This window comes from Pipistrellus hanaki (genome assembly GCF_964339955.1).
Source record: "Pipistrellus hanaki genome assembly, chromosome: 1".
Lineage (NCBI taxonomy): Eukaryota > Metazoa > Chordata > Mammalia > Chiroptera > Vespertilionidae > Pipistrellus > Pipistrellus hanaki.
In genome coordinates, this window is record NC_140503.1 from 187,474,862 (window position 1) to 187,499,879 (window position 25,018).

Consider the following 25,018-nt stretch of genomic DNA (forward strand, 5'->3'; position numbering starts at 1 on the left):
AAACCCTTAGGTGGTATAGACTCAGATGGGGGAAAAGATGATCTTAAAATCACCCCTTTATCTCCAAGAGCCTGGGGAAGTTGCCCTGGGAACCAGCCTTGTGAAGCTGCTTTTCCTGGTTCAGAAACTTCCAAGGTAGAATCCTGTGATCTCTCGGAGCCAGTGACCCACGCCGCCTCCCCAGGACCTTTTCCTCTTTGGTTCGTGGAGAAGTCCTTATCATTTTTGTCACATGGAGCGTTTACTTTCATGAGTAATTTCAGGAAACCAGCTTTATTTTGCCTCTCTTTCCTAGAAGAAAGAAAAAAAAGAAAACCTCCGAGTTTGTTTCATTTCCTTACTACTTTGAGGTCTAGTTCAAAAGGCAACATCCCTTAGGGCAGAAGTTTTGCTGTGAACTCCTCGGTGGGAATAAAACTGTACAGTGGAAAACATAAAAATGAGGACAATGTGAAGTCTCATTTAAGGGTGGGCCCAACATCCAGCTTCCCCGGGCCCATCCATCAAACCCGGGACCATCTGTCAGTTTCCAGTTTTATAAGCGTGTCACGGGAGCCGAGGAAGAGCAGCAGGTTATTGAAGAGCGGAGTTTCCTGTCATTCCTGACAAATTTTTTTTCGTTGACAGAAGGCTCGAGGTCTCAGGAAAGAGAAGCGGGGAGCAGGTTTAACCACAGGCTCCAGCACGGGGTGTGTGAGGATGTCATCTGAGGAATGGGGTCACAGCCTGGGGCTGGGACCTCTGTGACTCTGGGCTTGAGGAAAGCTTTGTTAGCCATGGAACTAACAGGACCCTGGCTTGCCTAGTTCTGTTTAGGCTTCTTAAAAAGTACTTTGTATATTAACTAAGGCTCTTACAAGTTGCTAAAAGGAGAAAAACATCTTAAAGTGGTTTAAGCAAAATAAATAAATAAATAAATAAATAAGGGGAGGAGGAGGAGGAGGAGGAGGAGAAGGAGGAGAAGGAGGAAGAGGAGAAGGAGGAGACGGAGGAGGAGGAAGAAGAGGAGGAGGAGGAAGAGGAGAAGAGGAAGAAGGAGGAGGAGGAAGAAGAAGAGGAGAAGAGGAAGAAGGAGAAGAAGAAGGAGGAGGAGGAAGAAAGGAAGAAGGAAGAAAGAAGAAGAAAGAAGAAGAAATAATTGATTGGCTTCTATACCCCAGAAGTTCCTGGGTGTTCTGTTTCAGACATGGCTTCTTTTAGGGATTCCAGCGATGTCACTGCAGCCTGCTCACTTTGTCTCTGTCTTCACTCTACTTGCCGTTGTGTTCCGTTCTTGCTTATGCCAGAAGTAGGTTCCTTCCACGGTGGCTCATTGAAGCTTCTGTCTTCTAGTTCAAGAAGGGAAAAGAGAGCACTTCCCTTCTGATCACTGTGGAAAAAGCCTTAGGACTGGCTGAGTGTGGGTCTCATGCTTTTCCTCGAACCAGGCACCGCGGCCGTGGGGATTTGTTACTGTGACTGGCTGGGCCTGGGCCACGACATCAGGGGTGGCGTCATCTCTGCCTGAAACACAGGGGCTGAGTCCCTAGAATGTAAGTTCCGTGAGAGCGGGTGTTTTTGTTGCATCAGTGTTGTTCACTGCTGGTACCTCAGCCTGAGGACTGACTCTGTGGTAGTGGTACACACCCCAGAAAATCTGTTGAATGGGTGTGGAGGAAGGCTGATTCCTCAGGAAAAAATTTGGGGGCATTTATCAGAAAAGGAGAAAATACATGCCAGGTCATAATAGATGTTTCTCCATCCCGCAGGGGAGTGACGGCAGGAGGCCCATTAGTTCTTGTCACTCTCTTACCGCTGATCTTATATCTAGCTCTGGAATAGGAATTGATCCTCTTGCATTGATGTTGGATCTTCATAGGTAACACGCAGAGCAGCATGACAAATAGACGGGCAGGGGATGGCAAAAATCTCAGGCCCTGTCCGCCTTCCAGAAATCTAGGACCAGAATCAACCTTGTCCTGAAGACAGGCCTTAGGGTGCCACCTAACACCCTCATTACACCTCCCACTCAGGGTATTTCTTTCCTTTCCTTCTCCATGGATTCCATAGGTTGCCTTTTCATTTTGATGATGGTTTTTTCCTTTCTTGAGCAAATGCTTTTTAGCTTGATGTAGTTCCACGTGTTCATTCTGTTTTTGTTGCCTTTGCTTTTGGCATCAAATTAAAAAAAAAAAAAATCGCCAAGACATGTTAAGAAGCTTGCCCCCTATGCTTTCCTCTAAGAGTTTTATGGATTCAGGTTTTACTTTCAAGTCTTTAATCCATTTTGAGTTAAGTTTTGGGGATAGTGTAAGGGAGTGGTCCCAGTTCATTTTTTGCATGTGACTGTGCATCTTTCCTAGCACCGTGTATTGAAGAGACCGTCCTTCCCCCATTGTATAGTCTTGGCTCTTTTGGATAATTTGACTCTATATGCATGGGGTTATTTCTGGGCTCTATATTCTGTTCCATTGATGTGTGTCTGTTTTTATGCCATCAAATTGGGGGGAACATTTTTTTTTAATGTCACTAATCCTGTGTTTTGTCCTTGTGAGTATTTCTAAAAGTAGTCCATCTCCATGGGTTCCTTGAGACAGCATCCCCTCAGGGAAGAGTTAATCTTCATGAGAAAATGGAGGCCATCCGTTTTGCTTTTCCTCGGTGTGACATCACGCCTGTCCCCATCCCGATCCCTCACTTTCCTTCTCACGTGAAAAGGTGGCCCTCGTCCTGGGCAAGGCCGACTCTTCCCCCTCTGCCGTGGTCCCGCCTCCCCTCTCCTCTCCTCTCCTCACCTGGACCCTTTCTTCCGGGCCTGTCCCTCTTTTGTGTTCTGCTTTCCCCCTCTCTACTGGCCTCTGCTTTTCTGGCCTGTGAACAGTAAAACATGGCTAAGACTCTCCGTGAGAACACAAACTTCTTCCCACAACTGTGGCTGCTCTGGCTGCTCTTCTCTCTCCCCTGCTTTGTTCACAGTGACGTTCCTCCAGGCAACCTCTGCCCACCCCTGCCGCCTCCTGAAGCCGATCTGACAGAGGCCACCGGAGTCCTTACCATCCACTCAGTGCAGCTGGTGTTCTTCGTCCTCACTTTTAAGTCCAGGTGGCTAAGGAGACTTCATCCCCATGCCCTGGTCAAAGGGGGCGTGACCGGAGTGAGAGAAAACTTCCCCCAGACCCAGGTCTGCCTTGCCCCCCGTGTCCTCTCCCTGTGTCTGGACTGAACCGTTCCCAGCCTTCCAGTGTTTCCACGCCTGTGCCCTCTCCTGCTCCGTGAGTGGCAGTGAGGCTCTCACACCGGGTAGCGGAGCGGGGAGATGGGCCCAGCCTACCTCTTTGGCTAGGGAGACACCCTCCGTCTACCTCTTTCTACTCTTTTCCTGATGACCACTGATGTTGCAATTGCCTGGTTTACACTGCTTCTTTAATGCCTTGGAAAATGTGCTGGCGGGAAAATGGCTTCCCCTGCCACATAAAGGAATATCACACATACACACACACACACACACACACACACACACACGCACACACACGCGCGCGCACACCAGTTTCACATTCGTTCATTCGTCTCCCTTTTGACTTTTACTGGGGAACATTTTATTAGTCTATGTTCAGCAATTTAGGATTTTAGCTAGTCTGATTGACTTTTGTCCTTATTAATAGCATCTTTAGACGGGTCAGAGGAGTCAAGACTGTGAGAAAGTTGAAAATCTGTTGTGAGGAAGTTGGAAATCCGCTGGCTTTTTAAAAGGCTGCTGTTGAAGCGCTTGATCTTCTCTGCCTCAAGCATGTCTTGTCGGGCTCTGCCTGATCCCTCCACCTCCCCTTTGACCACCTCTCCTTTCCTGTCTTGATTTGCTCAGACTATGTACATGGTAACCCGCCCTCTCTTACCTTCTGGTCCTCCCCAGCCTGAGGTGGGAAGATCACTCCCTCCTCTGCACCTTCCTCCTCGCCCACCCGGGTCGATCTCTGTCCCTTTATTGTGTGTGTGTCTCCCACGAGGCTGAAAGCACGGTAGGTGCCTTGGTTTCCCCTTCCCCGGCACAGGGCCTGGCAGGAAGAAGGTGCTCAATAAATGCTGGCCTGAGGTCTGGTGGCCAGAGACAAAGTGTACAGGGGAGGAGGGAGCTGTGAAATAGGAGTGATCCCTCTGGGGACCGAGCTCTTACAGATGCCAGGCATTGGGCTAAGTGCCCCACAGTCTTCTCTTTCAGTCCCCATGGCCGCTCACCGGGGTGTAGGTTCTGTTATCTACATTAGAAACAGGGAGTTGAAGTAACTTGTCTGTCATGTTAAGGAGTTTGGCTTTATTCTTAGCCTTTTTACTCCAAAGAAGACAGCCAAATAGTAGAAGGTTTAAAGAGACATGGTAAGATTTTCTTTCCTTTAAAAAGAAACACATCACCCAGCTGGTGTGGCTCAGCGGTGGAGCATCGACCTCTGAACCAGCAGGTCATGGTTTGATTCTCATTCAGGGCATATGTCCGGGTTGCAGGCTCAATCCCCAGTGGGGGCCGTGCAGGAGGAGCCAATCAATGATTCTCTCTCATCATTGATGTTTCTATCTCTCTTTCCCTCTTTCTCTCTGAAACGAATAGAGATATATTTGGGGAGAAAAAAACCCACATAAACCTCCTTCCTTCTAAGCCCGAGGAATGTTTTTTGTTTTCACAATTAAACCCTTCTAGACCCAATTTCTTTATCCTTTCCTATTAATCTTCTTACTTTGTGTATCTCTGTAATAAGACCATTTTGATCATTCACACCGAATAGGGAGGTTAATTTGGGGGTCTTGATAGGCAGCCTTGGGCTCTGTCCCTTGGAAAAAAAAGGGGTGAGGGTTGCTCACATTTATTGCTACGTCCTATGCTAAACTTCCTACTGGCATTTCTCATTTTAATCCTCACAATAACCTGGTACTACTATTGTTCCCATTTTTCAGACAAGGAAACGGAAGGTCTGGTGTCCTAGATCGCTCAATTGGTGAGAATCACGGACAGGGGTCGAGCCAGTCTCTCTGACCCCAAGGTCTGTGTTCCTATGCTCAGGCCACTGCCTGTCACTTTTGGGGGGCCTTTCTCTTGCAGCCTCCTGGGTCTTTCTAGGGTTTTGCTAACCTCTACCTACTTCCTGACCCTTTAAACCCAAAGGACTGCCTCTCAGATATGTCATCCCCCAGAGACACTGTAACTGCATAGAATTCCCTGGGCTGCCTTCGTGCTAGATCCGACCTTTCCGATGACACCATCATCATTTCACATCTAAGACACACTCACACTGTGTTCAGGCTTTGATCTATAAACACAGCCTATGCAGCTGAAACCAGTTTGGCTCAGTGGATAGAGCGTCAGCCTGCAGACTGAAGGGTCTTAGGTTCAATTCTGGGCAAGGGCATGTACCTTGGTTGCAGGCAGATCCCCAGTAGGGGGTGTGCAGGAGGCAGCTGATCAATGTTTCTCTCTCATTGATGTTTCTAGCTCTCTATCCCTCTCCCTTCCTCTCTGTAAAAAATTAATAAAATATATTAAAAAAAAAAACAAACCAGCATATGCAGAGCCGTTTGAGCTCCAAAGGCTGATATGAACATGGCTAAAAGTATTTATCTGTCACACCCAGGATATGAAAGTGACTTGAATATTAAATCACCCGGAAATGTGGACGGTGTTCTTTCGGAAAATGTTTATGGTTATAAACAGAACTGTATCCCTAATACACTGCTAGGATGTAGAACCTGGCATAAAATAGCCTTATGGAATTTCTTGCCATGACTTTTTAAACGCCAGCAGATTTCCAACTTTCTCATAATAATGTCAGTCTAAATACCTGAGAGTCTAAAAGTAGCTTTCCCTTGTGTGTCTGCATGGTGGGGCTGTGTCTCGGGGAAAACTTCATGTGGGTTCAAGATGGGCTCTTCCCATAAGCAATGCGACACCTGAGTGAGGTTGAATTATAAATGGAAACATATGTTTTCCATAAAATGGGAGTAGCAGCCAAAACAGTATTAATTTTATTTATTTATTTAGTCTCAAAGTATTGTTTGAAAGGGAGAAACGCACTCAATTCTCTGTTCCTGTAACCTGAAGCCCAAGTGCTGAGGCGGGTGCTGGGTGAGCAGCCATTCTCATAAATAATAATTCCGCAGAATGGGGCCCAGGGGCGGGCCACGTGGGACCACAGCCCTTAACCATCTCTATGGGCCACACGGTCCTTCTGTGGTAAAAGGGGATGCTGCCTAGACTGCATAGACGTGGCCTGGTTTCCTAGAAGCATGCAGACTCTGGGATGCGTGGGGCATCCTTGTCTGAAACAGCCCATCCTGTAAACTTGATGACAGAGAGATGCCTCCCAGCTCCCGGAGGGAACATTCTCGCCTTCCTCTCCCTGTGGAGGTCCCCGTGGTGCCTGGGGGAGGAGGAGGGAGTTGTCACAGAGCAATCTTAGGAATGTTAGGCGCTGAGCCGGGGCTCACCCACTGAGGTGGAGAACTCACTGGGGTCTCCATGGAGGGCAGCGGATCAGATAAGGAAGAAGTCATTCCTCACCGCTGGGAAATGTGAAACCTCAGGAATTCTCCATGATGAATTCTATTCCCTGCCAGTCTGAGGAACTCTTCTCTCTTCTCAGCAAGAGACACATGGAATAAATCACGGACGGCGTGAACAATATCTGAGATAAATGCAACTGTCAGATAGTTGCCTAGGAGTCCTGCAAGGGCACGTGGTGCTGCGAGCAACTGAGTCTGTGGTTTAATTCAGGGCAACATAGGGCTCAATGTTATATTATTAGTAATAGGTGTGGTGTGTGTGTGTGTGTGTGTGTGTGTTTCTTTCACCAGCATTTCTGTGTAGTACAAACACTAAGCCCAAGTCAAAAATGTTTACAAAGACATTAGCAAAACGCTCTAACGGGGGTGCGATTTTTCTAGGCATTCCAAACACAGTTTCTAAAACCTGATTGAGAAAAATTACCTCGGATGTATGGTGTGTTATTGAACGGGGACCGTTCGGGTTAATTAAGAAAGCTGGAGCCCTCAGAGGATTTTAAATTATATTTTTTGTTGATATCAGAGAGGAAGGGAAAGGGAGAAAGAGAAACATCAGCAATGAGAGAGCACCATGAATTGGCTGGCTCCTGCACGCCCCCTTCTGGGGATCGAGCCCACAGCTCGGGCACGTGCCCCGGCTGGGAATCGAACCGTGACCTCCTGGTTCATAGGTCAACACTCAACCCCCGGGGCACACTTGCAGGGCCCCAGGGGATTTCCAGCAGCTTTTTTTGTTGCCCGAGGGAACAACCGGATAGAAATGTGGTGTAAATGTTTGGAAAGGGGGTGATTTTCAAGGTTGTGAAAAAGGAAGCCATCTGAATGCTTCCATGTGAATTCAAAAGAGAGATACTTTAAATATATATATATTTTATTGATTTTTTTACAGAGAGGAAGAGAGAGAGGGATAGAGAGTTAGAAACTCGATGAGAGATAATCATCCATCAGCTGCCTCTTGCACACCCCCCACCTTGGATGTGCCCGCAACCCAGGCACATGCCCTTGACCGGAATCGAACCAGTCCGAAGGCCGACGCTCCATCCACTGAGCCAAACCGGTTTCGGCTAAAAGAGAGATACTTTTTAATTTTAGGTAAAACGTGGGCCCTCAGACCTCTTAGCTCTTCTGTAAATTGGCTTTTGGGAACTCACAGTAAGCCTTCCATTTGCTCCTAGTTGATCTAGAAGCAAATGGTGACAATCAAGAGGAAAATGGGTCCATTTTACGAGAACATGTTGCGGCAGACGCCTTCATCCTTCAGATTTCCGCCTCGAACTGTTTGCTCGCTCTGTGTGCTCAGTGGCTTCTCGTGCCAGGCGGCTAACGCCCGGTCCCCTTTGTCTTCCAGCTGCCTCGGGTGTGGACACTCTGGCGGTGTTTATGGCCAGCAGCGGCACCACGGATGCCACGCATCGGAACGGCCCGGTGACCCCACCCACCACCCTCCATCTCCGCTCCTCCCACAATGAGCAGCTGAACGCCGAGATCAAGCACACGGGAGCCAAGGACAGCACCCCGCCCAAATGCAGGAAGAAGTATGCCCTGACGAACATCCAGGCCGCCATGGGCCTCTCCGACCCCGCCGCCCAGCCTCTGCTGGGCACCGGCTCGGCCAACATCAAGCTGGTGAAGAACGGAGAGAACCAGCTGCGGAAGGCCGCCGAGCAGGGGCAGCAGGACCCCAACAAGAACGCCAGCCCCGCTGCCGTCATCAACATCACTTCGGAGAAGTTAGAAGGCAAAGAGCCCCAGCCGCAGGGTTCCCCGGGCTGTGACCTCTTACCCTCCCAACCCAGGAGAACCAAGAGCTTCCTCAACTACTATGCAGACCTGGAGACCTCCACCAGGGAGCTGGAGCCGGCCCCGGGCAGCCAGCGCGGGGCTGGGGAGGCGGAGAAGGCCCCGCCGGGCCACGGCCAGGCCTCCCCCGGCGTCATCGGGAACGGGGACCCGCTGCCGCAGAAACCAAACAAGTCCCAGGTCAGCCCCGAAGATGGCCCGGTCACCACCGTGTCGTCCAGCCCCGAGACCAAGAAGGACCATCCGAAGACGGGGGCCAAGACGGACTGCGCCCTGCACCGCATCCAGAACCTGGCACCCAGCGACGAGGAGTCGAGCTGGACCACCCTGTCCCACGACAGCGCCTCGCCCAGCTCCCCGGACGAAGCAGGTACCCCTGGGAGAGGTGTCGGGGGTTGTGGGGGGGCGGGGCGGGGGAGGAAGGGCACTTGCATTTTGGTATTTTCCGTTATTGATGGAATTCATCTCCAGACTGACTCAGAAAATCCATTTGTGGCGAGAAGAACATGATCCTTTGGGGTAACACCGGGCCATTTGTGTGGCAAATGGATCCTTGAACGGTTTTATTTTGATTCATGCGCACGTCGTTCTTTCTGGGAAGCGGTTTCATAGGAGAAATAGGTCCTTGGCGGTAGGTACGGTAAAACATCCTCTGTTCAGACACTGTGCTGCTGGTGTTTAGGCGAACTGTTTCTTTCTACTATCTAGAAATAGCGGGTTTTGTTAAGCAAGATAATAAAAGGAATTCCGTTGCCCGGGACAAGATATAACCCAGTTAAGAGACGCAGCTATTTTTTTAAATATATTTTATTGATTTTTTTACAGGGAGAAAGAGACAGGGATAGAGTTAGAAACATCGATGAGAGAGAAACATCAATCAACTGCCTCTTGCACACCCCCTACTGGGGACGTGCCCGCAACCAAGGTACATGCCCTTGACCAGAATCGAACCTGGGACCTTTCAGTCTGCAGGTGGATGCTTTATCCACTGAGCCAAACTGGTTTCAGTGAACCAGCTATTTTATTTTATTTTATTTTTTAATGTATTTTATTGATTTTTCACAGAGAGGAAGGGAGAGGAATAGAGAGCTAGAAACGTCGATGAGAGACATCGACCAGTTGCCTCTTGCACACCCCTTACTGGGGATGTGCCCGCAACCAAGGTACATGCCCTTGACCGAAATCGAACCTGGGACCTTTCAGTCCGCAGGCCGACCTATCCACTGAGCCAAACTGGTTTCAGCTGAACCAGCTATTTTAAAGTTCTCAGCGGAATGTATTTATGTTCAAGGTAAGGAACATTTGAAAGTCCGGTTATTAAAGGACATCTCCCTTTTGACTTTTCCTGGGGAACGTTTTATTAGTCTTGTGTAAGGGATATTTGAAAGTGAGAAAGGGATGTTCCTTTTAAAATATGCTCAGCAGTTTAGGATTTTAGCTAGTCTGATTGACTTTTGTCCTTATCAATAACGCCTTCAGACGTGTCCGAGGAGTCAAGACTGTGACAGAAATAAACAGGTCCCTAAACGGGGGCTACTTTTAACCTCGGTTTTTCCCAGCCCTCCACTAGACTGACCATAACACTGACCGATGTGGAGAACGTTGTTGTATCTGAAGTCAGAGTAAACAAGCACTCGCAAAGGCGTGTTTCTGTAACATACGGTAACCTTGCAGACACCCCGGTGGGCTCCTGTGTGCGTGTGATGGACAGAACCACCAGGGAAGGAAGTGACAGTTCCCCATCCTCTACGGCAGAGAAACCACAAGGACTACGGGCGAGGAAAAGGGAAGGGGAAAGTTAAGACGTTAACTTGTTTTAAAAAGGTTTTCGAAATGCCCTTTAAAAATCACAGTACTTTAAACGATTCCATCCGCTGCTGCAGCTGGTAATGGCAGCGGGGAGGTTGAGGTGAGTGTATTTCATCTTGGAAATGTCTAGACCTGCTATTATTGGGACCATAATTATGCCTGGTAATGTGACTGAGTTCACAAGTCTATCACTTTTCATGCATTGAGAGAATTCATATCCTATAGCTGATGGCGCTGTCACCTGCTGGCGTTTGAATCCATAGAGATAACTGGAGTATCTCACACACACCCTAACGTGACCTCCTGTTTTCACTCTTCTCCTCCTGCCACTCCGGCTCATGCAGACGTGGCTGCTGTCTGTGGTGGTTCGATGTTAAATTTTGCTGGAAGTTAATTAACGGACAGTAAGGTCTCCTCTGCTCCTCACTCTGACTCTTTTCCCAATGCCGACCACCACTTCTTTTCTTAACGTGTTTTCTTGCAGAAACATTTTATGCTTATACCCACATCTATAATAAATTTTAAAATATACCCAGTTTTTACTGTAAAGGGATATGAAGAAACTTTCTCGGTAGATGGAAATGTGTAGTGGAAATGTATGGTTGTATACATTTCTCAAAAGTCTTTCAGAAGTTTATGTCACAGTGATAAAATACGAGTGTAAATTCCTTTACAAAAAATAAAATATATCCAGATTTTATGATAATGATGATGTTAATGAGTCCCTACTTTTTAGAGATACACTATTATACTACTATATAGAATGGTGTAATATATAACCGTGGTCAGGAAACTGCGGCTCTACAGCCACATGCGGCTCTTTGGCCCCTTGAGTGTGGCTTTTCCACAAAATACGATGGCCTGGGCGAGTCTATTTTGAAGAAGTGGCATTAGAAGAAGTTTAAGCTTAAAAAATTTGGCTCTCAAAAGAAATTGCAATTGTTGTACTGTTAATATTTGGCTCTGTTGACTAATGAGTTTGCCGACAACTGATATATAATATAACATAATATAAACTAATATAAATAATAGTCAGTATGGACTTTTTTCCAAAATAATTGGAGTGGGGATAAAAAATAAAAAAACACAAAAATTGCCCATAAGCTGGAATTTAGATGGTTAGCATCTCTAGCCCCATCGCTCATGCGGAGTGCTGGTGTCGGGAGGGCCTGCGGAGAGCTCAGCGTTTTGCTGAAATATGCAGCCCTCTCCACGCACTGCGGCTCTCGGGTCCCTCTGCTCACTGCCCCTCACCCAGTGCCCTGGCAGTCCTTCCTGTGGCTTCTCTACGTGACTCATTACTGTGTGTGCATCGTGGGAGCTGGGTGAGGGTTTTCTGACATGTGGAGGGATATGTTCATTTTTCTCCCTGAAAGTCAGTTTTGAAGACCTTAGAATTTTAACGTATGGGTGACAGTATGGTGATGGCCCTGAACGGGCTGCTCAGGATTGACCGTTTGAATCGAATATGCTGGGAAGAGTGTGTTAGCTGTGACTCGAAAGCAGTGAGACTGAGTTTTTTAAAAACATACTGGAGACCAAACCTGTGCTGTCCTTCGAAATGTTCCCTCTGAGATCTCTGTGCCTATTTCAGCATGCTGCAGTGTCTCCAGATATTAATCTTATATAATAAAAGTATAATATGCTGATTAGCCCGGATATCCTTCTGGACGACCTTCCGGACACGAAGCCGGGGCTGCAAAGGCTGAGGCAGAGGTGGTTGCTGCGGTGGGTGGGGCCAAGCCCCTTGCATGAATTTTATCCATTGGGCCTCTGGTCCTATATAATAATCCTATATAATAAAGAGCTAATATGCTAATTAGACCTGATGGCAGAACGGCCTTCTGGAACAACCTTCCGTAATGACCAGTGGGTGTGGCCAGACTCACCTCAAACTCCCACTGCCATTTTCACAAGGCAAGGCAGCCCAGGGCCTAGATCCTAGAGGTTTGAGGCACTTGGGGTCTCGAGGGCCTTCCCTTGCACAAATTTCATGCATCGGGCCTCTAGTATCAATAATATCTGGGAATTCACGCTGAAACCGGTTTGGCTCAGTGGATAGAGCGTTGGCCTGTGAACTGAAAGGTCCCGGGTTCGATTCCGGTCAAGGGCATGTACCTCGGTTGCGGGCACATCCCCAGTAGAGGGTGTGCAAGAGGCAGCTGATCGATGATTCTCTCTCATCGATGTTTCTAACTCTTTATCCCTCTCTTTGTAAATAAATAAAAAATAAAAAAATAAAAAATTAATAAAATATATTAAAAAAAATAATATCTGGGAATTCTTTTGGAATTTCCTGAGAGCCAGTTGTGAACGCCAACTGATAGAAACCTCTACTTCATGATCACAGTTTGGAGTTTCAGGTTGTGACCACCATATAAGTTAGTGAGCAAAATAAAATTGCTTTTGATTTCATCTTTCCTGTGGAGCATAGTGTGTACAGTGATCACAATTTTCTTACATTAAACATTGTATGTTTCACTTTTAATAGCAAACTTGATGTTTATTCCGTATATTTTATTTAGTATGCCCGTGTTTCTATGTAATACACACAAACACTGACTATTGAAGAAGAAGAAAACAGGAGCAAACGTTTTGTAAAATACGAGTATGCCCTGTGTTAGTTCACACATAGAAAAAGGGTGTGTGCGTCTTCGCGGTGTATTAAGTAATTACTCATCGCTGGGGTGTGCGTCCTGTGGCTAAATCAGAATGGCACAGTTACCTTTGCGTTGTAGACTGTGTGCTTTGGGGAACCTAGGAAAAGAGAACAGACTCATCCCTACCTCAGGGGCCTCCTTTCCAAGGTAAAGGCTGTTTGTAAAGTAAAGAGTACTGACTGATTCTAAGATTCTCCATTTCCTATTCCCCTTTCTGAATTGCCCCCTCCAGCATCTTAGTAACTTTTTTTTCTCTCACAATCCTGTGTGTATAATATGTGCTCCTCTGCCTCCTTTCTGTCCTTTGAGAAAACAAGAGGCTCTTCTATAAAAGGAAAGCATCTATGAAATGACTGAGTTTCAAAAAGTCCAGAAGCATGCCTTCTCCTACATTCTAAAGGAAAAGCATTGGTAGTTGAAAGGGAGGACTTTGAATCCGTTAGAATTTGGCCTGAGGTCCCGCCTTCTCAGTGGCTCTGGTAAACTCAGGTCCATTGGATTGTGTATGTGGTCTCTCTGCTAATCACCTGTTGTCATGTTTGCTTCATGAAAACTTGTGGAAGAGGCAACCTTTTGGTGCTACCTGGTACAGTTGCTTTGCATCGCAGATAGTCCCTGCTGCTCAGGAATTTGAGTCCTTTGATGTTACAAATTGATGGGCTTTCACTCTCCAGGCAAACAAAGGGGAACTCTTTTGCAAGCTGGGTAGTTGGGGAGGGTGGAAGCCAAGGCACAAACTTGATTATGTCAATCTCATCTGGCAGCACTTTTTATTTCTGGCCTTAGCGAGCTAGGAGTGTTAGAGCATTAGGTACGTTCATATTAGCACTTTTAGGAACTTCTAAATGTTCCTTTATGTCACATTGCTCTGGTAATTTCAACCATAAATGATTTTTAAATTGCTTTTTAAAAGCTCCCAAGCCCTTTAAAACGGAAAAAGAAAATTCCAGGATATCGGAATTGCTGTTTTCAGCTGGTTTGCCCCCATTGAATTAATTTCAGTCTTTTAAACACCCTTTAGTGATTCCCTGGCCTTCCTGTCCCGTCTTCTCAGTTGACAGTTCCATGATGTGACAGGAGGAATTTAAGGAGACAGATGTGAGACGTTTCCAAAATAGTCTGGACACATTGTGTCCTGGGGTGGATCATGTGATTTCCAAATTAGATTTTAGTACCTTGGGAGTAAGATGTATAAAAATATTTCTTATCTCACCCCCATGAACTTAAGGAAGAAAATGATTTTGCTCAATTACATCTTTTTAGAACATTCTAGAAAAAAAATTTATTCGATTGAACATTTGATTGTCTTGCATTATAAAATATTATACTCGATGTTTCGGGATGGGGGAGAAAGATAAATATTATGAAAGGAGCGGCAGCAAAAATCTAACAGTCAGTGAGCACAAGGAAGAAGATCTATTCAAGATGGAACCAGGAAGGGGCTATAAGAGGCTAGAGCACTATGGGATAGATGCTCATAGAAAGGAGAAATTTAATTCATTGGAAGTTAGGGTTCTTGGTGTTATCTGTGCTGGAAGTTGAAGAGATTTTCATTGGATGGATACCTGGGGAGATCATTGCCCTTTAAAGCTGTTAAAAAGTAAGGAATCACTTTCATTTCTTTTATATTGATCACTAAAGAAGTTTAAGTCATGACTTTTACCCCACTCTTCTCTGCTTTACTGGCATTTTGAAAAATAAAAATTTCAGTTTCTATTCTGGCAAGTCTTTTAGCTTCTGGGGAAAGAGTAGTGCAGACAAAGCGTGGCTGCTTAGGAAGGGACAGGGCGGAGTCCTGTCACAGTCCTGCCTGAGGTCCTCCCAGAAGTGCCTGGTGATGCCCTCATGCCCTTCACGGAAGGCATGTAGCCTGGAAGATCGTGCCTCAGTGGAACCTTAGACACAAAAATACTACTGGCCATGTTTGGTGTTTTCTGGCCAGATTTCATCGTGAACTATCTGCCCAGACTCATGATCCTCACAACAGAACCTTAAGTTAATACATGCATAGTTACCATTGTTCGTTAGTTCATTCATTCTTTCTCATTTGTTCATTTATATGTACCCTGTTTCCCCGAAAATAAGACAGTGTCTTATATTAATTTTTTCTCCCAAAGTTGCGCTAGTTCTTATTTTTGGAGGATGTCTTATTTTCGGGGAAACACGGTATATACACATACCATTAATCTGTTAGAATTTGGCCAGAGGTCCCGCTTCCTCAGTGGCCCCAGGTGAGCACAGACTAATGGCATATGTATGTACATTGAAAGTCTGCTCTGTGAGCTGTGCTAGATATCCAAGATGTAGAAATAAATTAGAACCGTGACCTCAAATAACTCAAACACAGTTAGTTTGCTGTCTCCATGGAGAATGTTCCCGCCATATATAGAGTGCTTTCTAAAATGTGTCCTGTTTGGCACATGTCACATCTTAGAAAGAACAAGAAATAAAGCCCAGATCCTGGGCAGCCTGAGTTTATAAGCAAAGAAGAGATGTTTAGATGCTTTATTCGTTTCTCAGGGCTGCTGTAACAAATCACCACACGCTTGGTAGCTTAAAGCAACAGAAATGTATTCTGTCTCAGTTCCGGAGGGTAAAAGTCTGAAATCAAGGTGTCCGCAGGATGACTCCTTCCTTGACTTTTCCAAGCACCTGATGGTTCCCAACGATGCTTGGCATTCCTGGGCTTGGGGCCGCATTGGTGCAACTACGCCTCTGTCTTCCCATCATCCCCTCGCTATAAAGACTCCTGCCATTGGATCTAGGGCCTCCTCTAATCCATATAACTCCCTCTTAATTCAATTGATTATATCTGCAAAGACTCTATTTCTACATGAGGTACATTCTGAGGTCATGAGTAGGCATGTGTTTTGGGGAGACTACTTACCCCAGGACAAATGTATCATAGATAATGCCTTCCTGTATGCAACACAGAGGAGATATGAGAGGATGCTTGTAAGAATTATTATATATTTTTTGTGGTTTTTTTTTTTTTGGGGGGGGTGGGGAGGAAAGCTAACATTTGCAGGCATTGTGAGAATTGATACATGAATAAAATATGCTGCAAGGGACCTCAAGATAGCTTTGGGTTACCTTCATCCAAATTCTTCATTGTAAAGATGAGGAAACTTAGGTATGGTCCTGATACTGTTGAATCTGAAACTGCAAACCCAACTGAGATGGGGGAAAAGTGTGGAAAAGGCAGGGAAAGATGATAACGATACAGTAGAGCTTAACATTGAACAGTATGGCTCAGTTCTGAAGGGAGGGATGGTTCATCGTACTTGGCATGTGGAGATGGGGTTATTCCTTTTGATCAAAGCTTATCATAGCCTTGTTGTTGTTTTTTAGCTCTGTTAAAGAGACATTGCTTTCCAAATATACGGGATTTTCTTAGGAGCTACCTATCATAATAAAAGTGTAATATGCTAATTAGACCAGATGTCCTTCCAGATGACCTTCTGGACAAAGCCACGGTGGCAGGGGCTGAGGCAGAGGTGGCCAAACCCCTTGCATGAATTCTGTACATCGGGCCTCTAGTGTAGAAAATAAAAGAAAATGGTGACCCCAACTTTAGAGCAATGCACAGGCAGCATGGTGCCGTGAAAGCTTCACACATGGGCAGTGCTGGAAAGCCCACAGGCAACCCGCAGACAGGCTGTGCCCAGGAGACAGTGTTTTAGAAGACTTTGAATTCAATGCCAATGCTTAGAAATTGGAAACTTCTATAAAAATGTGGGTCTCTTATTTTCCTTGTAAATCCAGAAATCTCATGGCACTGGGCCCAAATGCCAAATAGGCAGCACTCAGCTGCAGCTTTGGCTGGCTCCTGTCCTCGGCACAGCTCCTGGGCTCGTGGACCCTGGTCCAAGTGTTTGTCACTGCAGCCATCATGCACACGTGAAACTTACACGGTAGAAGGAACTGGGCTGATGTTGATCTTGCCTGTGACTGCTGCCTGCAAGTGCAGTGCCATGATAGCTACCTCCTCGTATCTATGGACTTGTTTTAATCATAGCCATCTAGTCTCAGTCCCATGCCTTCTGGTAGAATTATGAAGTGTGACATGAGCTATTAAGCAAAACATGTTTGAAATTTCCAAAGTCATCTTTACATGACTCCTCAGAGCTCTTCCATCTGTCAGTCTGGTTAGAGGAGGGAAAACATTAGCTTTTCAAAGGCTGGGATGTGGGTGGTTCATAAATTTTTGTACCTCGAGTCTGATTCAGTGAATATACCCAGTTCGCCTTCATAAATGTGAGGATAGTTAACCAGTTACCCTTATCATTTAGATATTGTGCTTATCTGCTAGAAACCCTGGGTGTAAAATGGTGAAATAAAAGCTTCATATTCAAACAGGTTTGGCTGGAAAAATCCAATTAGTCGACGACTAGAAAATTGTCAGCATTCCATATGGAATGGTCAGAAAGTGAGAGGGCAGGATAAAACACCAACTCCAAAATATTGGCGTTGGTATCTGAGAGAGGAGATAATATTTAGCGTATGTAAGCTTTTATTGTTGGCTTGCTTTCCTTAGATTTGTTCTTGAGAATGACAATTTAATTCCTGCAAGGATTCTTCCTTAATATCATTAGAGACATGGGTAGTTGATTGGTTTTCTCCCTCAGTATTTGAAGAAGTATTCCTATAGAATTGCGCTGAACTGGTATATCTTGGATATTATAATGGTAGATTTCCATCCAATAAGTGGCTTGTCTAAGAAGCTGATTTCAGTCTGTTGGTTGGTTACCAGGATCTTTCTCTCATACGTATGGTAGTGTATGTGGTGGTTAGGTATACAAGATGGCTGGCCCATGAAAGCCTATTTGATCCCTAATAGACATGTAGAGTAATCATAATAGAACCCTACAACAGTTTTATCAGTATGTGATAAAGAAAATGTTCTACGTGGAATTGTCAGAAAGTGAGAGAACAAAGATGACCCCCCAGGTCCAAATCATTGGGAAGGGGCTGATGGGAGGTATAGCAGAAGATCAAGGACCGGGGCTGTGGAGACACCTGCTGATGGGAGCCTCTAGGGACACTTCTTAGTAATGGGCTAATTCTCCACTTCGCTATTCTGTGTCTGCTCCAGGCTGCAATCTGTGGGGGACCTTTGACCAACATTTCTTTCCTCCCTTGCTCACTGTGGACAAGGGAGACATTCCATGGCTTCCTGCCTTTCCCCTCTCTCCCCAGAACACGCCTCAGCTTCTTTCACCATTTCTGAGTGGCTTTCACCTTTTTTAGTTGATGTCTTAGCCATCTGCCCCCTGTTTATTTTCTTGCATGTGTTATGGGACAAGGGCCCTGAGTTAAGGAATGGATTTAGTTTCATCAAGTCTTTAATGGAGGTAAGGATAATTGGCTTGGTAAACTCTGGGCTGTTTATTTTAAGGGTACTTTACTGAGGATGACACTCACATACTTTCTATGGATGAATGCCTCCTGAGTTCCTACCTTGTGGAAGGAACTGAGCTAGTGTTCTGCGTGACTCCGTGATCTTCCTTTGAGGAACTCACAGGCCCCTTCCTCAAGATTCTCTAATATCTCTTTAACTTTCTAAGCCATTTACCGCCTTCTGGGTTTTAGAATCCAACATACTGATTGGCTCCAGCTGCATCAGTTTCTTAACCTCTGAGCCCCAACTTTCTTATCTCTAATGTGGGAATAATACTACTAACGACCTTATGGGATTGTTATATAAAGCCCTTGGCACAAAAGATGGCACACAAGAAGCAGTTTTTTTTTTTGAAACGTTAGTTATCATTATAATTAGTCTGATCTTTCCTATGAGGTGGAAAGCTTCTTCAGGATATAGGATGTTTTACCTTTGTTCTTGTTGTTTATAAATTTCCAGAAATAAATCTATATGCTGGATACTCAGGTTTGAATGAGTGATGAGCATAGTAAGTACATTGTATTATTTACACTAGTAGTACAACATATTAAAGTAATAGTTTACCTCCAAGAAGTTCATAATAATTAGAGAGATGCATAAATCCTCTGCTCCTCAGATGCTCATGTGCAGGAAACTCTCCGGGGAGCTTGTTGAAATGCAGGTTATGACTCTGTAGATTTGGGCTGGAGCCTGAGATTCTGCACACACAAAAAAATTTTTTTTTAAATGTGCATTCTGCATTTTTAACTTTCTGCATTTTTAACTTTAAGCTCTTTCTCTTGATATTGATACATGCTTCTGGTGTTCGACCACGTTTTGAGTGGTAATTCTGGATTATAAGCTGCAGGGGGAAGGAGGCAGTCTGTTCTGTTCACTGCTGTATTCTGAGCACATAGAGGAAACAGAGCCTGGGGCGCGCTCCTGGGGGGGAAATAGTGTGTAATAAATACATTCACCTCAAAATGACACCCGGAGGGTTATTTGCCAAGTATATAGGACAGATAAAGCTCATAAAGTTCCAGACAAAGCATTTCTTGATCTGCAGGGCTCATCTAAGGCACGGAGAAGACAGAATTGAAAGATGATGGTGTTTAGAGAAGTAAAGAAGGAGTGAGTACACAGGAAGAAGAAACGGGGAGAAAGCAAGAGAAGAGATTTCTGGAAGGCAGCTATTCTCAAACACTTTGGTCTTGGGGACCCCATTGCGCCTTCAAAAAGTTCTGAGAACCCCAAAGAACTTTTTGTGTACATGGAGTATATCAATACTGAAATATATTTAAATTTTATTTATTAAAAAAAAAATAAGTCTATTAACATGAACAGAATGAAACATTGAGACATAACCATTTTTTACAAAGCCAACAACGATTTTATAAGAAAAGTAATGTTTTCTTTATTTGAAAATCTCTATAATGTATATCTTACTCAAAGGTAGCTGTGGAGTCTCTTGCTTGCTTCTACCTTTAGTGCGTTTCAATAAACGTTGTTAGTTTCAATAAACGTGGTTAAAGTAGAAGAAGAAAATCCTGCTGGCCTCATGCAGCTGTGTAGAAGGAAAAGAGGGATATTTTAACAGCCTTTTCAAGCTGTTATGACTACTATTCTTTTTTGATGTTACACCAAAGCTCGATAATTGGTAGTTTCTTAAAGGCTAGTTACAATGTGGAATCTGAAACCGCAATAGTAAACTCTTTTGGACTCTGTTTCGTTAAAACCCAGCGTCTGTCACACATTCTGGATGGATGGTTTACCCATACATAATTTTGTGACATCATGCATTGGTGACTTGGAAAACACTGGCTCAATGAGTTATGAAGCTCTTCCAAATGTTGACTCGTTTCATTATACACTATGAAAACATTGCATTCATTGGTCTCACCACACCTCTTCAGAAAAGCCATTAATTACCGGGGAAGCTGTCAAGCTCTCAGTGGTGGGTACAAGTTTTCCAAAATTCCAACTTTTGCTTGAAAGCTCGCGTTTTATCATTGCAACAAATATTGTTGGTTGTTTTCCTTGAAGTGTCAGGCTCACCTCATTCATTTTTCAGAACATTCTGCCTAGTACCCATATTTGAGTAACCATAGTTTGTCCTTCATTCTTTCGAGTAAAAAGGGGGCTCCATGTGCTTTTCCTGAAACAGTCTGACCTTCGTCTACAGCAGAAGTGCTGTATGCATACTTACATTTAAAAGGCATAATAGCCATAGTCAGTTTGATTCAGTGGATAGAGCGTCGGCCTGCAGACCAAAGGGTCCTAGGTTCGATTCTGGTCAAGGGCATGTACCTTGATTCCAGGCTTCTCCCTGGCCCAGATCCTGGTTGGGGCTCCTGCAGGAAGCAACCAATCGATGTGCTTCTCTCACATTGATGTTTCTCTCTCTTTCCCTCTCTTCTTCTCTCCCTAAAAATCAATGGAAAAATATCCTCAGATGAGGATTAACAAAACAAAACACACAAGAAATTAAAAATAAAAGGCATAATACCCTGTTTCCCCAAAAATAAGACAGTGTCTTATATTAATTTTTGCTCCCAAAGATGCGCTAGGTCTTATTTTTAGGGGATGTCTTATTTTTCCATGAAGAAGAATACGGTACACATTTATTGTTAAGTGAAAATAAAGGAAATTTATTACCTGTATACGGTACGGCAGTACAGTAGTTGTCAACACAAACCAACAAACTGTGAATCCTACAGTATCAAGAATTTACTCATTTATTCAATGACAATCATGTCATCGTCTTCTGGAACATCATCATAACAATCCAATTTCTGAATTTCCTGGTGAATTTCTTGTGACTCCATTTCTTTCAGAATCAGTGGACCAAATCTCTCATGTTTAGCCTGGGGTGAGGGGGGGCTTATATTTCACTCAGAAGGAAACCTGTAAGTAGGTCTTATTTTCGGAGGATGTCTTATTTTCCGGGAAACACAGTAGTTGCCCTAGTCAGTTTCCCTCAATGGATAGAACATCAGCCCACAGACTGAAGGGTCCTGGGTTTGATTCCAGTCAAGGGCGTGTACCTAGGTTGCAAAGCTCCATCCACACACCTGGTCAAGGTGTGTGCAGGAGGCAACCAGCCGGTGTGTCTCTCTCACATTCATGTTTCTCTGTCTTTTCCCCTCCCTTCCACTCTCTCTAAAAGTCAATGGAAAAATATCCTTGGGGTGAGGATTAACAACAACAACAACCAAGGCATATAATTAAGGATTGAGGTTTAATAAAGCTAAAAATTCCTACTGCTACAACAGGGACATTCTTAGGTGGAACTGATATTGTTTTCAGTGGGTGAGTGTAGTATTGGGGAGTACCATAATTTCTGGTACAACTTGTGCCATTGACTTGCTTCATGCTAAGATGCAGCAATTTTACCCATAAAGTTTTGCGCTCTATCAGTTAAAGGTTATGTTAGCACAGTGAAAAGGCTGTAAATAACATGTTAGTGTTATGGAAATAATTTCTACCTCAGAGACCCCCTGAAATCGCTTTTGGGAACATTTGCTCTCAGTGTGGGGATCAATGCTTCTAGCAATTTGGGTGGAGAGGAAAGTCTGTGAAGGGTGATTTTTGGGGGTGGGGGGGTGGGGGGAGAGTCACTTAGGTAGGTGGAGGCCAGGTTGGAGAATGCGAATGCTTAGTTGTGAACTTGCTTTTGTTAGTGAAAATGACTGACGATTATGAGAAAAGGAGTGCTGTTTGTAAAGTGGGCAAGATGAGTATGATAGCAACTTCAGCTAAAATACCTTCTGGTGTTCTGCAGATTCTAAAAGAAATCTAAAAAGCAGAGGGGTAAGCTGAATTAGGGAAGGAGAATCTTCAAAGCAGTAAATTTAAAAGTGTCTACTTTGGCCTGGCTGTTGTGGTTCAGTGGTTGAGTGTTGACCTATGAGCCAGAAAGTCATGGTTCAGTTCCTGGTCAGGGTACATTGCCCGGGTTGCGGGCTCCATTTCCAGTGTGGGGTGTGCAGGAGGCAGCTGATCAATGATTCTGTCATCATTGATATTTCCATCTCTCTCGCTCTCTCTCCCTTCCTCTCTGAAATCAATAAAAATATATATTAGATCAACCAAAGGACTTGTATGCATGCATATAAGCATAACCAATGGATGCAAAACACTGGGGGGTGAGGGCATGTATAGGAGTGGGATAGGGGTAGGGGCAATGGTATGATACATACACATGTAATGCCTTAATAAAAAAATGGAAAAAAAGAAATATATATAATTATATAAACTCTAAAAAATTAAAAAATACATTTCTTAAAGTGTCTATTTTGTAAAGAGGGCCTAGAGCTCGTTTGTATTTCTGTATCCTCTTCTCTGCTCATTTGCCACAAACAAACAAAACTACCTCATTCAAACTCAGGACCAAGAAGCAGGAGGAAACAGCTATAGTTAGAATTCTGTACGTACTTTTTCCTGTGGTTTTTTTTTTTGTATTTTTTTTTTTTAATAAACAGCCTCATTTAGTATGGACTCTGGCCCATCATAATTCAATCTAAAGGGTTTTGAACATTTTATTCTTAATCTGAAGGATAGCACAGGTTGAGGTAGAGATGTGAGAATTTCATAGTGCATTCTCCAGGGCACTTCTTATCAATACCAGAAAGTAAAATAGGACATTTGAAAATCAAAGTCCAATTGGGAATGCAGAAGTCTGTGTCATCAGCAGACTAGATCCCCACTCTCCCCTCACTGTTCAGGGTCCTCCCTGCTTCTCTTTTCCTCTGCTTGCCTCCATAGATCATGTACAACCAGATTAAACCTCCCAGAGCTGACTTCCAGTCTTTGCTTCCCTTGGCAGAAGTGGAAGAGACGAGGCCGTGTGTACAGTCGGGAGTGGCATGAAGAGGCATAGTTTCTAAATGATGGATGTAGCTGGGGATGGAATGAGTCACTGTTTAGTCAGCATCGCTTTGCCCACATGGGTACCCGTGGACCCCCCGCGCGTTTCCTGCATGACGCATGGGGTCTGGATTCCAGGGCGGTGAGGCAGCTCCCCCGGAGCTTGCATAGTTCTGCGAACAGCCTTCTGGAAGCCTGGAAGGTGTGGAATGGCAGGCCAATGAAATGCCGAGCTATTTGCTGAGTTCTCTTTTTTTCTCTTCTCTGTGTAACAAGTGGCATGAGTGCTTTCATGAGAAATTATCAACTTTTGACTCTGGCTTTTTCTCTGGTGAGACACCTGAAACAGCTGAATGTCCCCATCATGCTGGGCATAGACTGTCAGTTTTAAGTATTGTTTTATGAAGCGGTTTTTACAGTTGAACAAACACATGCCTATTTACTGGGTCATGATGAGAAAATGTAGTTCTTACACTTCACGCATCCCTGTGGGATAGCGGCAAAAGGATGGTAGTTAGAGTGAGATGTACCTGAATCCCAGATCTGCTTCATTGCTCTGTGTCCCTGGGCACGTTGCTAAGGGTCTCTAAGCCTCCATATATTCATGTATAAAATGGGTTCGTCTCTCCTTCCTCATAAAATCCCTGCCATGATGAGATGAACTAATAATATATATGAAAAGTATGTGTGTGGAAATATGTGCACAATGTGTATGTATGTGTGTATATGTGTATGTCAAACATATTCCCGACACATAACAGGAACTGGTAGTCTTTGCTTACTCACTTTCATTTTATCTAGTTTTCCCACAATTTCAAGATGCTTGTTGGCGGTTCGTTTGATTTGGTATTAGCGTTGGTCTCTCATTATCGCAGAGCCAGCAGAATGGGACTTGCATGGAAGCAGGCTCCATGGAGCTGCTCTGCTCAGTGAATGCCTGCGTAAGGCAGGTGCCTGGGTGCCGTAAGCTCCGCCTTCCTCTCCTTGCCTTGGCCTATTCCACTCTTTAAACTTCACTCTGTTTAATGATGGCATATGTTTCACATCTGTCTTCTAAAGAGGCCCTAAGATCCACACTTCTTTCTAGGAAATCTGGCATTTTGCAACTCTTTTCATTGTCCATCCTGATATTTGTGTATATATCCTGACCAAATATATATACTTATGTATAAGTCATGCACTTTCAGACATGGAAGCTGAGGTTTGGAGAGATTGATTTTATCTGATGAATGCTAATGTTTGAACATAAAATCTCATTTTAATGCAGATATATTTGCAATATACTAATGTATTATGTGTATAGATACGACACAAAAAAAATAGAAATAAATGGATAGGCTAACAAGTATAAATAGAAAATGTACTTTATTCATAATCCCATAGGCCAGTGGTCGGCAAACTCATTAGTCAACAGAGCCAAATATCAACAGTACAACGATTGGAATTTCTTTTGAGAGCCGAATACCGACTTCTGCGCATGGGCCAGGAAGTTTCAATTGCACTGTGGTGTGCGCCCCTGCATATGTGGTTTTTTGTGGAAGAGCCACACTCAAGGGGCCAAAGAGCTTCAAGTGGCTCGCGAGCCGCAGTTTGCCAACCACTGCCATAGGCCATCTTGCACTACTCTCATTTTCTCATTTTTTAAAAAAATTATAGTAAGACACATATAACACAAAATTTGCCATCTTAACCATTTTTAAGCGTACTGCTCAATTACATTAATTACATTAGTTTTGTTATGAGATTCGATGATCCCCAGTGTGGGGCGTGCAGGAGGCAGCCGATCAATGATTCTCTTTCATCATTGATTCTCGCTCATCACTACCACCCATCCTGAGAACTCTTCATCTTATAAAACTCCATACTTATTAAACAATGACTCCCAATCCCCTCTCTCCCTAGCCCCTGGCAACCACCATTCTACTTTCTGTTGCAATAATTTTGATTACTCTAGATTCCTCATATAAATGGGATCATT

General features: G+C 44.4%; 1 protein-coding gene across 14 annotated transcripts in view; it reads left to right on the plus strand.

The window, feature by feature from the left end:
* Nucleotides 1-25,018, plus strand: part of APBB2 (amyloid beta precursor protein binding family B member 2) — a 323,734-nt gene that overhangs the window by 165,042 nt on the left and 133,674 nt on the right. For 8 of the 14 annotated variants that reach the window (XM_084900686.1, XM_084900691.1, XM_084900689.1 and 5 more), the window contains one exon: nt 7,874-8,710. In XM_084900686.1, coding sequence (XP_084756812.1) covers nt 7,874-8,710 — 837 coding nt within the window. The remainder of the gene's footprint in view (nt 1-7,873; nt 8,711-25,018) is intronic. The other 6 variants (XM_084900684.1, XM_084900682.1, XM_084900688.1 and 3 more) reach the window with 1 other exon arrangement.